This window comes from Schizosaccharomyces osmophilus, chromosome 3 (assembly GCF_027921745.1).
Source record: "Schizosaccharomyces osmophilus chromosome 3, complete sequence".
Classification (NCBI taxonomy): Eukaryota; Fungi; Ascomycota; class Schizosaccharomycetes; order Schizosaccharomycetales; family Schizosaccharomycetaceae; genus Schizosaccharomyces; species Schizosaccharomyces osmophilus.
In genome coordinates this window covers 1,534,215-1,549,374 of record NC_079240.1, presented here as the reverse complement: position 1 = coordinate 1,549,374, position 15,160 = coordinate 1,534,215, and the positions used below count along the sequence as shown (strand labels likewise).

The following is a 15,160-nucleotide window of genomic DNA, read 5'->3' as shown; positions in this document are numbered from 1 at the left end:
CTCGCAGATTCACGAGCAACAAATTGTCCCGGTAATGGATCTAAACTTCTAATAAATCCACTTTATATTGTGCTGTGTAATGCCTCTTATAATAAAATGCTCATAAAAAGAAAGAGTGAAACTAATAGAAGGGTGTATCAGGCAATGGTCTTCGTCGATACCTTCCGTCGTACCCATTCGATTCAACATCACTAGGATCCCTGTAATGCTCGTTCGTTTTAGGTTCATGCAACCTAGTAAACGATTCTTCCTCAATGGCTTGCCATGGCAAATTATTTTTATGATTTGAAAACCTGTCGTCACCACCCGAGAATGGGTTATCCGTCGTGCGCAAGTCTGTCGAACCTCGCATTGTCGTTCCCGTAAACCCAGAATCATGGAAAACGTTCATTTCTGAGCTTGGATGCTTAGAAAAATCTTTGTCAGAACTGCTCTTTTCATTCGATTCGTCCAATATACGATAATAAGTACCATTCTTGCTTCTTCGTAACAACACTATAACGTTGCGAATGAAAATACCCAAAATCAATAGCAGCATCGCAATAGCATTTACAGCGAAGAACACAATTCCAATCACTTGACGAGCGAGCTCGTTTATCGTAAACGCTTTGCACATAATTAGAATAAATGTACCACTAATCAAATTCACCAAAGCAATACCAATGTGCAAACCATTCAAGTGCTTTGTCGCATATGGTCGTGCAAAGACCATAAAGAAAAACTCCACAACACTAATCGCAAACATAGCACAACCTTGTACTACCGGCGAGGTTTGACCAAAACCGATAAACATCGATCTTATCAAAATTACAATGAGCAAGAAAAAGCTCAAAAAGAAAAAGCGATGTCGGTAGCTAACATACATGAATCCCCACCTCATCAAATGTTGCGTATCCGAATACAAATTGAACAAGGCATCCGGATCAGAAAATGCACCAGTCTTGCGAATGATTTGCATTGTACGCACAAACGCGTACAATAATAAAATGGCCATATCTACGATTACATACATAGATAGGAATGCCAAAGCTGAAGAATCACGAGTGTATATTTCCCACATACACAAAACACTCATTTGCCAAAAGCCAAGATAAATGGCTCGGTAGAAAAATCCTTTCGCGGTGGCTTTCCAGTATTCACGAACACGTTGCCTTTTTAATGTCTTATCTTTCGCAATAAGGTAGTACAACTCAAGAACAATTCGAGACAATATGGCAATACATACAGTAAATCCAAGAAGGATGACAAAGAATGAAAACCCAGTAACAAAAAAATTAGTCGTCTCAATTCCCATCAAATAGGAAATACGTTTAATGCCACTAAGCGAAACGGTACCATTATTCGAACTCGAAGAGGAGCCTAATCCTAGAGTCGAATTTGAAGCCCTTTTGGAAAAATAAGACGCGGTGTCTAGTCCACGTTTTGCAAGACCCACATTGGCATGGGAACCCATTTCTACGAGAACAGAAGGGTCACCTCCAGTGGACTTCACATACCAGGTGAATACTTTTTGCATAAAGCCTATTTTAATTATGCCCATAGACCAAATAAAATTACGTCCCCAGCTAAAGATAATTGCTGGAAGAGGACTTGCCATCATGGCATAAAGAGCTTGCATCTGTGCAAACTGGAATAGCACAACCATGTTTTCGAAAACTTCCCATATAGCTGGGGTTTGAAGGAGGGGAGATAAAAGTAGAGACAAGAGCAAAGGAATACCAATCACCATGCACATAACCCAATAGATGACACGATAGTACACGGAGCGACCATTCCCAACGTTCGTCATTACACAGGCAATCCTTTGGTTGCTGTTTGTATCATACATATTGACGGTTACTTTTGCGTCCAAGTCAGGCACTAAGTAGGCAATGCCGGGAAGATCATCAATCCATTTAATTACTTCGCCGGTTAAATTATGGTTTCCTTCTAAGATAATGTTTCCAGCCTGCATAGGACAAAATCCAGCAATGTTCATACCACAAGGATCGATTGTTTTCTCCAGTGTAAATCCATAAGCATTGACATTTACATGGATCGACACATTAGTAGACACAAGGGAACGTGCTGACACATCAAAGTAGATAGAAGTATTATCTGGATAATACACAGCGTCTAGCGTCGAAGCGGAAAACTGCGAATTAGCCATACATGTTGTCAACGACTTCACGTCTAAATACTTCGAATTTGCCAGAGCCGATTTAATGATACAAAAAAATAGGCAAAGAGAGAAAAAGAGGCTTTGTAGAAGCCTCATATTGGAGCCTAGTTCCGGTTATAAACTCTTCTCGTTCACCGGTGTTGAAAGGCTCTGGTTGCTATGCGGAATTTTACCCGTTTGCCGTTAAGTATTTCAAGGCACAATTGGAAGATGAATGTACGTCGATTGTTAGCACAATAAAAGAAAAGCGTTCTGAGAAAACAAAAAAGAGGGACTGGGTTCGAAACAGTAGTTAGGAGAGACTGCTGAAAATACTCTCTAATCAAAGGGTGGCTTAAAAGGTGGCTTACAAAGCTATGAAAAGTGATTGCATTAAAGCAAGTAACAAGCTAGTGGGTTACATCTCTAAACTTGGAAATGAGAGAATAGATGCTTTATTACTATATGATTATTATCTTAATAACATATGCTTCTATAAAATTATGAAAGCGAACAGTATTCGTTAGGTATTAGGAAGAGTACTACAACGAGCTCGGTAAATGACTACTGTGAATCGACACATAGAATTGGGTTTTTCTGTACGCAGAGAACTCACCAGGAACCTATACTGTCACGCGGTGTTTCAGAGATGGGTAAATCGGAATTGAAGCGTAAAAAGGTTCAGTCCGAAGTGAAACCTGAAGAGGAACTCGAAAAAGAAGCTGCTATAGTACAGCAGGACGGAATTGCTGTGGAATCAACCCCCGAGAAAAAAAAGAAAAAAAAAGAGAAAACTGCCAGAGACCAAGAAAAGAGTGAAGGAGAGAGTGCTTCGGTAGAAGAGAATTTTAAAGAAGTTGAGAGCGAGGGAAATGAAGATGAGGGCGAACAGGAAGTTCGTGGAACAGCCAACTTGAATGGAAGTATTCAAGGAGAGGTTGAAAACTTTTCCGAGCTTCCTCTTTCTGAAAATACACAAAAGGCCATCGAAGATATGTCTTTTGAGAAAATGACTGAAGTACAAGCTCGTACGATTCCTCCTTTACTTGCTGGTCGCGATGTCTTAGGTGCTGCTAAGACTGGTAGCGGTAAGACACTTGCTTTCTTAATTCCAGCTATTGAAATGCTTTATGCATTGAAATTCAAGCCACGTAATGGTACAGGTGTGATTATTGTATCTCCAACCCGTGAATTGGCCCTTCAAATTTTTGGTGTTGCCAAGGAAGTCTTGAAATATCATCATCAGACATATGGTATCGTCATTGGAGGTGCGAATCGCCGTGCTGAAGCTGAGAAGCTTGTCAAGGGTGTCAACTTATTGGTGGCTACTCCTGGTCGATTGCTGGATCATTTGCAAAACACCAAGGGATTCGTTTATCGTAACCTTCGTTCTCTTGTCATTGATGAAGCCGATCGTATTTTGGAAATTGGTTTCGAAGACGAAATGCGTCAAATCGTTAAGGTGCTTCCTTCTGAAGACCGTCAAACCTCATTGTTTTCTGCCACTCAAACTACTAAAGTAGAGGACTTGGCCAGAATTTCTTTAAGAGCTGGTCCTCTATACATTAACGTTGACTCCTCGAAAGACACTTCAACAGTAGAAGGTTTGGAACAGGGCTACGTAGTGGTTGATTCTGACAAACGATTCCTTCTTTTGTTTTCTTTCTTAAAAAGAAACTTGAAGAAAAAGGTGCTCGTTTTCATGTCCTCCTGTGCATCTGTAAAGTACTTGGCCGAACTTTTGAATTACATCGACTTACCTGTTCTGGATCTTCACGGCAAACAAAAGCAACAGCGCCGTACAAATACCTTTTTTGAGTTTTGTAACGCTGAAAGAGGTATTTTGCTGTGTACAGACGTTGCTGCTCGTGGTCTCGATATCCCTGCAGTAGACTGGATTGTTCAATATGATCCACCAGATGATCCTCGTGATTACATCCACCGTGTTGGTCGTACCGCTAGAGGCAACCAAAAGAGGGGTAAGTGTTTGATGTTCCTTACTCCTTCCGAACTTGGTTTCTTGCGCTATTTAAAGAACGCCAGAGTTCCCTTGAATGAATACGAGTTCCCTGCTAACAAAATCGCCAACGTCCAATCTCAGTTGGAAAAGCTTGTTTCTAAAAACTATTATTTGCAGCAATCTGCTAAAGATGGATACCGTTCATACCTTCAAGCTTATGCCTCTTACTCTTTAAAGTCGATATTTGACATCAATAAACTAGATTTAGCAAAGGTAGCAAAATCCTTTGGTTTTGATCATCCTCCTAATGTTAATATCACCATCGGTGCCAGTGGACGCACTGACAAGAAAGAGCGCCGTGGAGGTTATAAAAGCAAAGGAAATGTTTATTCGAAGCAGCGATCTTCTAGCATGTCGCAAGACACAGATCGCAATTGGAGTCGTTAAGCGACTGACTAACTTATCACTACGTTCAATGAGTTATATATAATACACATTTTTGGAGTACAAAAAGTTATTTAATGGGCGTTTCACTCATTGTGAAAAATTGGGAATCAACTTGTTTCATGTTTTGGTAAATACGGGGTTCAATATACAATACTTTTCTTCTACGAGTATAATTTAAAGCTCACATAGAGCAGTATCATTGTAAGTTTTAAAGTCGTGTAGAAATATGTCAAGTAGAAAAACAGAGGAACAAGAAGTATAACTCAAAGAAAATCCAAATTTTCAGGGAAAAACATTTTGCTGCATATTGGTTTAGTGAAGTACACCAAGGTACGCTATTTTGAACTCGATCATTTTTAAGGCAAAGTACGCACTGCCAAGAAGGTCATTTTCACAAATCCACGCAGGCCTAACCACAACAGACCGGCAGGGTTTTGGAAATTTGTTTTTCTGTTGTGAATTTGGAAGAGATGAGTGAACTTGGGGTTTCTGGTTCACCAAATGAAAGCCCAAATGTTGAAAAAAATAATGACGGCCCTATAGAAGACGGACGCGATGTAAACGCGGATGAAATAAATGAAGAAGGTGAAGGTGATCGTTTAGATAATAATGAACATCACGACTCTTCAGAAGAATCTGAAACGGATGAGGAAGCTGAACGAGCGATCCGTGAAGGATTCATAGTCGAAGATGAAGACGATGAGGCACCTCAAGAAGCCTTGAAGAAGAAAAAGCGCAAAAAACGCGCCGAGGAAGAAAAAGCACCTCAAGGTATGCTGGATGAGGATGATCTAGAATTGGTCATGGAGAATACTGGTCAGGATAATCGGACAAAACTAAAAAGGCTGAAGCGAGGACGTGACCAGGAGGAAGATCTTGAAAAAATTTTTTCAGAAGATGAAGATCAAGAAGAAAAAGAACCCACTGAGCGAGAAGAGGGAATCGATGAACCCGACCGTGCATATGGAAGACGCAATGGGGTTATGGACGAATTTGCGGATTTCATTGAACAGGACGAATTTGAGGATGAAGAGCCTCAAGAAGAAAAGTATGATGTGACTCCTCAAATTGAATCGGTTCGACCAGAGGCATTGGGCATATCCGAAGATGACTACATTCAAATATACGAGATTTTCGGTGATGGAGCCGACTATGCTTTTGCCTTGGAAGATGAAGACGTTGAAGATGAACTTCAAGAGCCTGTTAGTTTGAAAACTATATTCGAGCCCAGTGAACTTCAAGAAAAAATGCTTACGGAAGAAGATGAAATTATTCGTATAACCGACGAACCTGAACGCATGCAGTTATATATGAGAAGAAATGCCGATTGCGCTGACCAAGAATTACTTGACGAAAGTCTCTGGATCACCAATCGATTGTTGGAAAAGAGGCATGATATGAAGAGCGACTTGTTAGACCATTTCCGATCCGCTGTACGGCATACAGTTCATTTCTTCGTTCGAGAAAGTCTTGAAGTTCCCTTCATATGGCAACACCGTCGAGATTACATAATTCATTATGATCGCCAGCGTGATTCTATAACCCCGCTACTTAACCAAGATGATCTCTGGTGTATTTTCAACTTATGCACCAGATACTGGTCTCTCCATAGCAAGAAGAAGGATCTCATGAAATTATATTCTGATCTAGGTATCAGTGATGAGATGGTTGTTACATTATGCCAAGAAGCATCTTCCTTGGAAACAGTAGATGACTTGAATGATTATCTTCACTTTACTTATTCCGAACAAATTCGGGATCGTGCTTTGTTGGTTGGCACTGGCCTACGCCGACCTCAAGTATCAAAGTATTCCTTTTATGAAAAGACTAAAAAATCCCCACTTTATCATCTCGTAAAAGAGTTCGGTATTAGCGCTAGAGACTTTTCATTCAATGTTGTCCAAGGTGCTCGTCTTCGTTTTGTTGAAGATGTTTCAGTATCACCTCAAGAACTTGCCACTTCGTATGTCTCTACCGATCTCACCGATCATGAGTCGGTTTTGCAAAGAGCTCGCAAGGTGTTCGCTGAAGAGGTTGCTCATGATCCCTATTTTAGAAAAGCATTTAGAGATAAATTATTTCAAACCGGCGTTGTATCTACATTAGCAACACAAAAGGGTGTTCGTAAGATTGACAACGAGCATCCTTATTACGATTTTAAATACTTAAAGGGCAAGCCATTGGCATCCTTTGAACAGTCTCCTATCCTGTTTTTAAAAATGCTAAAAGCTGAAGAAGAAGGGCTTATACAATTATCGGTTGACTTTAGCGATAAAAACACTGTCTTTAATGACTTTTTTGAACTTATATTATCCGATAGTTATTCAGAAAATGCCACTAAATGGAATTCTCAACGAGAAATGGTCTTAAAAGATGTCTTCAAGCAGTTATCAACTTTAGCGCCAGGCGCAATTCGTGAAACCCTCCGTTCCAAATATTTGGATGAACTAGGAATGCTTTGCCGTACAAGGTTGTATTCCAGATTGGATCAAGCACCTTATGAACCTACAACGAAAAATTTTGACCGCGGGACCATTCCTTCGGTCTTAGCGGTTTCTAATGGCAAAGGTGAACCCTCTGATGCAATCATTTGTCTTTTCGTTAATGATATGGGTGAGCCAGTCGATTCAATCAAATTACCCGATTTTAGAGACCCTGCAAATCAAGCCATGTTTACTGACTTTGTTGATAAAGTCAACCCCGATGTCATTGGTGTCTCCGGAATGAGTGTTGCTGCACATAAAGTACGTCAGAATGTGCAAGTGTCTTTGAGCTCTCGTGATCCTGTCGATATTGTTATGGTAAACGATGAAATTGCTCGTCTTTACCAAAACTCTTCTCGCGCAACCGACGAGTTTCCAAGTTTTTCCACTATAACATTGTACTGCATTGCGCTGGCTCGCTACGTGCAGAATCCATTGTTTGAATATGCGGCTTTAGGTCATGACCTTCTGTCTTTGTCATTTGATCCCTGGCAGCATCTCTTACCTTCAGAGACTTTGTGGAGATATCTTGAAACTGCATTGGTAGACGTATCCTCGCTCGTTGGAATAGATATAAATGAGGCTGTCAATAATAAGTACGAGGCCAACATCCTTCCTTACATTGCAGGCTTAGGTCCTCGTAAAGCAGACTACATACTTAAAAAGATTGCAACAGTAGGTGGCCGAATTGACAACAGAAGTGACTTAATTTCTAAACAAATCGTTACAAGAAAGATTTTTATAAACTGCTCCTCATTCTTCATTATACCAAATGATGAATACCCAAACATGGATATCCTAGACACAACCCGTATCCATAATGAAGATTATGAACTCGCTCGTAAAATGGCTAGCGATGCTTTAGAATTAGATGAAGAGGATATTGAAGAATTAGAAGCTAGCAAAGGTGTTGTGTATCACTTGCTAGAGGACAATGAAGTGGCGAAGGTTGATGAACTTGTACTTGAAGAATATGCTGATCAATTAGAACGTGAGTTCCATCAACGTAAAAGAAGTACATTAGAAAAAGTTCGTCGAGAGTTAAAAGATCCTTATGGGGAACAAAGGAATATGTTCCATAAACTTACTCCTTCAGAAATATTCCTCATGTTAACTGGTGAAAATCCAAGAAACTTGCGTCCTGATACGCTGGTTCCTGTAAACGTAAAGCGTGTTACTAATCGATTTGTTGCTGTTAAGCTCGACTGTGATGTTGATGGCGACATTAAAGCTGATGAAGTTAGTGATGACTTTATTCCACCTCCTCAGCTCCTTCAAGCAGGTCAGACAGTTGAAGCTATTATCATTTCTTTAAATGAGCAGAATTTTACAGCGGAACTTTCCTTGAGAAACAGCATCATGCAGACTGTGCAGGTTAAACAAAAGGATCGTTCCCATTTGACAGCTTATTGGGATGCTGAAGCTGAAGACCGCGATAATGAGAAAATGCATGCCGAAACACAAGCTGAACAGCGAGTGGCTCGTGTCATTAAACATCCATTGTTTAAAGATTTAAATGCTTCTCAGGCAGAAGCGTATTTATCCAAGTTACAGGTTGGTGACTTAGTTATTCGACCGTCATCGAAAGGTTCTGATCATATTGTAGTAACTTGGAAAGTTGGTGAATCCGCCTTTCAGCATATTGATGTTTTGGAACTGGATAAAGAAAATGAGTTTAGCATTGGTCAACGATTGATTGTTAAAGGTCGTTTTGAAAATATGACATACCAGTACAGCGATTTGGATGAATTGATTGTCATGCATATCAAAGCAATTGCTAAGAAGATTGATGAAATGTGCATGCATGAAAAATATAGACCGGGAGGTCGTACTGAAACTGAACATTGGCTAGATAGCTACTCTGAGGCTAATCCCAAGCGTTCTTGTTATACTTTTTGCTCTGATCAGGATCACCCGGGATATTTTGTCCTTTGTTTTAAAGCTGGCGTAGCTTCTCCAGTGTTGGCATGGCCCGTGAAAGTGATTCCAAACGCTTACTTTTTGCAAGGCAATGTTTATGCTGACATGACCGCCCTTTGCAATGGGTTTAAACTTTTGTATGCTGCGCGTGCAAAAGGTTCTAGACGCTAAAAAGAATTGTTCCTGTGTTAGAGATATCATAACTATCGTTTGATGTCTTTCATATAGCAAAAATATACGTATTCGACACGATAACTACGATCATACTTCTTACGTCTCTCTAATTTTTATATAATTCATTTTGATTACTTAATAAAATTATTTGTTTAGTAAAGTATGGTACAGTAATTGCTGATGTTTTGTGTTAAATCCATAATCTTTGATTGTACTACGTTACGCGTCGCGACACGATCGAATTAGGGTCGCGTCGCGTTGTCGAGTCATATTAAGTATGTCGTGTACGAACGTAAACAAAACCTATACCAGACCAAATTCATTTCAGGCATGGATACCGAGCATCAGGGACCAGTAATGGATTCGGAAGAAGCAGTTCATGATGTTGAATTATCAGAAAATGAGAACTCGTCAAATGAACTCTTAGAGACTCCACGGACTCGAGTGAAGAGAATGCTAGCGAAGTTTGATGATGATTATGAGCCTGCTGCTATTGTAAACGAAACAGAGGTTCCTGCCAAGGATGTCCAAAATAACTCTGATATCCAGATGGACGACGATTTACAGTCCAAATTTAATTCAGCCTATGAGCGTGTTAAGCAACGATTACAGAGCGAAAAGAAAAATAATATTGCATCTGAAAAAGAAAATCTGGAGAATGAAAGGTTGGAAAGCAATATTGGTAGCGTCCAACAAGCCTCGACGCCAAGTTCTCCGGTAGAACAGGAACCAGTTCAAGTTGCACCGCTTGACCGCGAGTCTCGCTTAAAACAATTAGTTGAAAAGAAAAAGAAAGAATTGAAAGCTCAACAGGATGATCTCTTTAATCTAGATGAACCAGCCGCCGTCAACGAAGGTTCTTCAGATGCCGACAGTAATCAAGAAGAAGAAGGAGTGGCACCTGAGAGTAAATCATATGGCATGGAGCGTGGATATCGAAAAGCCTCCAAGAAAGCACTTCTTGACCTTCATCGAAATACTGCAAAACTGACACGTGAAGTAGCTAGAAAACCTGAGATAAAAATCGGCAAGAAAGTTACTCTAAATGATTTCTTTGGTAAGATTGGATTTAAGCCCAAAACGGAAACTGGAAAAAATTCGAAAGATGAGTCAGTATCAACGCAGAATATAACTGAAGATATTCCTTCAAAGGAAAATGCTGACCCCAATCCTAGAGTAGAGGGAAGTAATGATGAAAACCCATTGAACTCTGATGACTCGTCAGACAATGATGTTGATAAGGGAATGAAAATAGGTGAACTGAATATGCCGGACTTAGGACAGTCGAGTTTGTTCAGTAACATGCTTCCGAAGGAAACAACACCTAAATTATCTATAAAGGACAAAATTCAAAAACTCTCTAAGAAAATGTATACCGAAACTTCAGATTCAGAATCGGACTTAGAAATAGAGACTCGTCCAAAAACGGCGACGCTGGACACAGTACAGTCAGTCAAATCTTCAGAGAATGTTGACACGGTTGCTGAGAGACTAAAGAAGCTTGCTGGCATTAGGGTTCACACGAAAGGAAACACGAAGCCTGAAGAAAAAGAATTTAGAATGAAAGAATTCAACCGAGATTTGATGAAAAGAGCTGCAATGATGTCAAAAGCTGAAAGAGAAGAAACAGAGAAAGACTTAGAAAAGCAAGGGCTTTTGGTTTCCGATCCTGACAAAGATGAAGAAGAGCAATTAGGATATATTGAACGTGCTAGAAAGGAAGCGGAAAATATACGGCAAAAAGAGCATGAACTTGGTGGAGATGGTTCTTCAGACGATGACCAAGAAGCTGATTATGAGGATGTTTCTGCCAATAAAAAACCTAAGACAGTAATTTCCGATGTAATCATTCAGGCGACGCAATCTGAGTCATCCGATGCAAGTTTGAAGAAAAGAAAAAACAATCGCGTTGTATTAGATGATGATGAGATTGAGGAGCAGAATAATTCTTCATCTGACATGAGGGTTGTGGATTCCGACAATGAGGATGATTTGCGAATTGATGACTTCTCCCATTCATCAAAGGAGAATAAAGAAGAAAAGGAAAGCAAAGAAGATCCCTCTGCTTTCTATTTTCAAAATATGCTTCCATCAGATTCACAGCTCTCTATTGTCGATGCAAATTTCAGTCAGCCCCCTCCTAGATGGACATTATCGAATATTACACCGCTTGAAGAAGACACTGTACCAACACAAATAGATGCCTTGATACCCACTCAAGTGGACGCATCAATACCGACTCAGGTAGATTCGATTAAGAAAGATGAGCCAAGCCAGTTGGTAAAAACCCAGGTGGACAAGGAAAACGATGAAGCTACTTCTCTTCCCAGAAAGGATCTATTACAGAGGCGTCCAGGAAAGGGTGACTCAAAAGTCAATTTCACGAGTTTTGTAGAAGATCAAGCTGAAGAGTCCGAAGATGAATATGCTGGAATGGGAGGAGTTTCAGATGACGACGACGGAAACGAGGAGTTGGAGCCAGAAATCAAAAACATGATTGATGATGAAACAAAGCTGAAGAAAGAAGAAATAGCATCGATGGCTCAATATGCTCGTGATCAAGAAATTGACAAGGACAGCAAATTAGTCGAACAGCTTATGAAAGATGTCACGACCGGTGGGCTTCGGAAAAGACGTAGGAACAATGTAGGCTTATTAGACGATAGCGATGACGATGATGATGAGCACAACGGAATTCGACGAGAAAAGCTTAAGGAGCTTCGAAGACGGAAGTTGATGAAGCATGAGAACTTGGAGATTCTTGGCGGAGGAAAAAGGAAAGCGTTTTTGGCTACAGTTGAGGATAATTTGGTAGATACTACTGATAATCTTCATTGGTTAGACAATAACGATGAAGATTCCGGTATAGGATCTTCTGAACTTGGAGAAGAGCATGTTAGGTCTGATCCTGTGGAAGTTGACGATGGCGAAGATGCAATTCGTGAAAGAGATGGACTATTAGAAAAGGCAAATCGGAATTATGTTGATCGCTCGGAATTAAGTAAAGCGATTTCAAAGACGTCTTTGACCGGAAAGGATGACATTGATTTACCGGCAACATTGAAGACAATGATGCGAAAATCGAAAAGGAGTAAAATGGACGGAAGTGCTGGCGATATATCTTCTTCAAACCTAAAAACCTCTACTCTTGTTTCCTCCACGCAACGAACTACTGGTCGTAGATTCAAGGGTCTCATGCAGGTTTCAAATACTAACAACAGGGAAAAGCCTCAGATTCAAGGTTCGCAAGCTACAGCAGCCAACCCATCTGTTCCTAATAAACCGAACTTGCTGGCTTCTCTCAACAACTTTTCTGATTTTGATTGACATGACCGATTTACGATGGAATCAAATTGAATCAAGCTGGTCTTGATGTAATTTTTGGTTTTGCTTTAGCATCCTAATACATACATATAATCTGCTTAGTTAATGAATTATATTTACGGAAGCCATTTTACGCCATTCGCGTTTTCACAGTCTATGAATTAGAAGTACTTGACTAAATATTTATTAGCAATGCAATGTTTTTAGCTCGTAGTATTAAAATGCAATTGAAACTTCATTCTTATTCTCGTTTAAAGCGATCTCTTGTTCACTTTGCGCTTTTAATTACCCTAACCTAAACTATGTTTGTCAGGGTAGGGTTGTAATAACAGTCACACTGTGCTATTCGTAAACGGAACAACTAAGTAGAACAAACCATCCACAAAAATGGTAAGTGAATATGGAAAGGAGTAAGGGAGAAGAAATTAACAATGTATTAGGCACCTAAGAAGAAATGGTCTAAAGGAAAAGTGAAAGACAAGGCTCAACACGCCACTGTCTTCGACAAGACTCTTATTGACCGTATCAACAAGGAGGTTCCCGCTTTCAAGTTTGTCTCTGTTTCTGTCCTTGTGGACCGTATGAAGATGAACGGTGCTCTTGCCCGAATCGCCATCAAAGATTTGGCTGACCGTGGTGTTATCCAAAAAGTGGACCACTCTTCTAAGCAGCTCATTTACAGTATGTGACAATTTTTTGTCGGAACCTTTTATTCGTTACTAACCACAATTAGCTCGTATCCCTGCTGCTACTGCCTAAAATATGGAAGTGTTGATATGAATAAATTTTTTTCGACTATTGAATTGCATTTAGACGAGTAGTCCTTATTTTTATAGTGCACATATCTCAAAAGAATAGCAATAACGAAGCGAATGTAAGAGATGATAAAAACCCGTTTTTGCCTCATGTACATGCCTCATGTACAAAAGTTAGAACGACTTAATTTTTGTGAAAAGCCTGTAGGTTGAGTAGGTGAACTGGCAATATTGCGGGCGAAAAGGAAAAATTTTTAATTTTTTTGATGTCAAAATTTAGCAAACACGCATGCAAAAACAACGAATAGAGCTGCGAATCCAATTCTACTATATTTCATTTCTTGGCTGTAAAAAACTTTTGTTTACAGTGGAGGAAGCTACGCACGAATACACTCCATTGACTTTTGTTTGAAATCACTATTAACTTTATCAACCTTGGTTAATATACGCATAATTTGCTTAGTGAGCTATTACACGATCGATATGTAGATTTACATTCTATACTAGCTATCACAATTCATTAGGCCTATAAGGAAGTTGGGAATTTGACCAAAGAAAACACCGTTGGAAAAGAGGAATTTTCTAAAGTGAATTTGCATCGTTTTATTATGAGTTCCGTGAAGACAATTGCTACACATAATGGCGCGTTCCATGCGGACGAAGGTACGTGAAGTGGAAAGGCTAGATGCCAGGAATGAGAGTTGAATAACTATGGACATTTGGCGGACATGAAACGCTTCAAGGAGCGGAAAAGATGCTTGTAGATGAAACTTTGATGTTATCGGATTGAATACAAGCTCATTGACTTCTGTTTTCTGTATCTGCTTGACACGAACTATCTTCAATGGAAATTTTGAAAAGCTAACGTTTCTTCTAGCTCTTGCCGTTTATATGCTTCGTAATTTAGACACCTATCGTAACGCCAAAGTGGTTCGTTCTCGTGATCCCCAACTCTTAGACAGTTGCGATATTGTTGTGGACGTCGGCGGAAAATATGACGGTATCAAGTATTTTGATCATCATCAACGTGAATTCAGTGATACTTTGTCTTCCAAGTACAAAACCCGCCTTTCTAGTGCTGGTTTGGTGTACAAACACTTTGGTAAAGAGGTGATCACCTCTGTCTTGGTGGGCAAGCAATTATCTCAAAAAGACTTGGACATCTTGTATGAAAAAATCTACACTTCTTTTATTGAAGGTCTGGATGCAAATGATAATGGTATTTCACCTTTCCCTGCTGACTTGACTCCTACGTTCAAAGCTGCCATGAGTCTTCCAGAAATGGTGTCCACTTACATCCCCTCTTGGAATTCTGAAAAACAAGACGAAGAGGCATTCTTGGAATGTTTCCAGAAGGCCTCAGAGTTCATCGGTAGCTGGTTTGTTCGTACTGTAAACGACTACGCTTCTTCTTGGTTGCCCGCAAAAACTTTGGCGCGTGAAGCCGTTCTCGAGGCAAAGGATTCTCCTATTTTGATTATGGGCAAATTCTTTCCTTGGAAGAGTCATCTCTATGACATTGAAAAAGAACTCAATATAGAGGGACAATTTAAGTATGCTATTTATTCAGACGGAAAAGGTTGGCGCGTTCAAGCTGTCGCTATCGGTCCTACTTCATTCACTTCTCGTCTCGCTCTCCCCGAACCCTGGAGAGGAATTCGTGATGAAAACCTTTCTAGATTAACCGGAATTCCCAATTGTATTTTTGTTCACGCATCGGGTTTCATTGGAGGAAATGCTACTTATGAAGGAGCTTTAGAAATGGCTAAACGTGCATTAACTTTTTAAATTGTCGTCGACAAGTTAGAGTATCCTCGATAAATTGTGCTAAAAACATTGGTTTGGTTTTGGAAAAGATTATTATTTTATGATTTCATCGTAAGTAGTAGTCTAGTCTAATTATGGTAAAGGTGGTTTGATTACATTGTTAATGCCTTTTTTGTTCACCTGTAATTTT

The 15,160-nt window shown here is 39.8% G+C and overlaps 6 protein-coding genes across 6 annotated transcripts; 5 read left to right on the top strand and 1 right to left on the bottom strand.

The window, feature by feature from the left end:
• Positions 1-121: 121 nt before the first annotated feature.
• pkd2 (plasma membrane TRP-like calcium ion channel Pkd2) lies at positions 122-2,257 on the bottom strand (the record flags this gene model as incomplete). Its single annotated transcript, XM_056183509.1, has 1 exon — positions 122-2,257. The coding sequence occupies one exon, from the start codon at positions 2,255-2,257 to the stop codon at positions 122-124; it is 2,136 nt and encodes a 711-aa protein (XP_056039011.1).
• Positions 2,258-2,789: 532 nt separating this feature from the next.
• Positions 2,790-4,547, top strand: has1 (ATP-dependent RNA helicase Has1; the record flags this gene model as incomplete). Its single annotated transcript, XM_056183508.1, has 1 exon — positions 2,790-4,547. The coding sequence occupies one exon, from the start codon at positions 2,790-2,792 to the stop codon at positions 4,545-4,547; it is 1,758 nt and encodes a 585-aa protein (XP_056039101.1).
• A 470-nt stretch (positions 4,548-5,017) lies between these two features.
• spt6 (histone H3-H4 chaperone Spt6) lies at positions 5,018-9,121 on the top strand (the record flags this gene model as incomplete). Its single annotated transcript, XM_056183507.1, has 1 exon — positions 5,018-9,121. One exon carries the CDS (start codon positions 5,018-5,020, stop codon positions 9,119-9,121), a length of 4,104 nt encoding a protein of 1,367 aa, XP_056039099.1.
• A 333-nt stretch (positions 9,122-9,454) lies between these two features.
• Positions 9,455-12,451, top strand: mrc1 (claspin, Mrc1; the record flags this gene model as incomplete). The annotated part of the gene is made up of 1 exon (XM_056183506.1): positions 9,455-12,451. One exon carries the CDS (start codon positions 9,455-9,457, stop codon positions 12,449-12,451), a length of 2,997 nt encoding a protein of 998 aa, XP_056039151.1.
• A 384-nt stretch (positions 12,452-12,835) lies between these two features.
• rps2502 (40S ribosomal protein S25) lies at positions 12,836-13,207 on the top strand (the record flags this gene model as incomplete). The annotated part of the gene is made up of 3 exons (XM_056183505.1): positions 12,836-12,838; positions 12,889-13,129; positions 13,182-13,207. The coding sequence occupies 3 exons, from the start codon at positions 12,836-12,838 to the stop codon at positions 13,205-13,207; spliced, it is 270 nt and encodes an 89-aa protein (XP_056039688.1).
• Positions 13,208-13,811: 604 nt separating this feature from the next.
• Positions 13,812-14,991, top strand: SOMG_04725 (nuclear/mitochondrial metal-dependent protein hydrolase, MYG1-like protein; the record flags this gene model as incomplete). The annotated part of the gene is made up of 2 exons (XM_056183504.1): positions 13,812-13,866; positions 14,081-14,991. 2 exons carry the CDS (start codon positions 13,812-13,814, stop codon positions 14,989-14,991), a joined length of 966 nt encoding a protein of 321 aa, XP_056039687.1.
• Between the last annotated feature and the right edge of the window lie 169 nt (positions 14,992-15,160).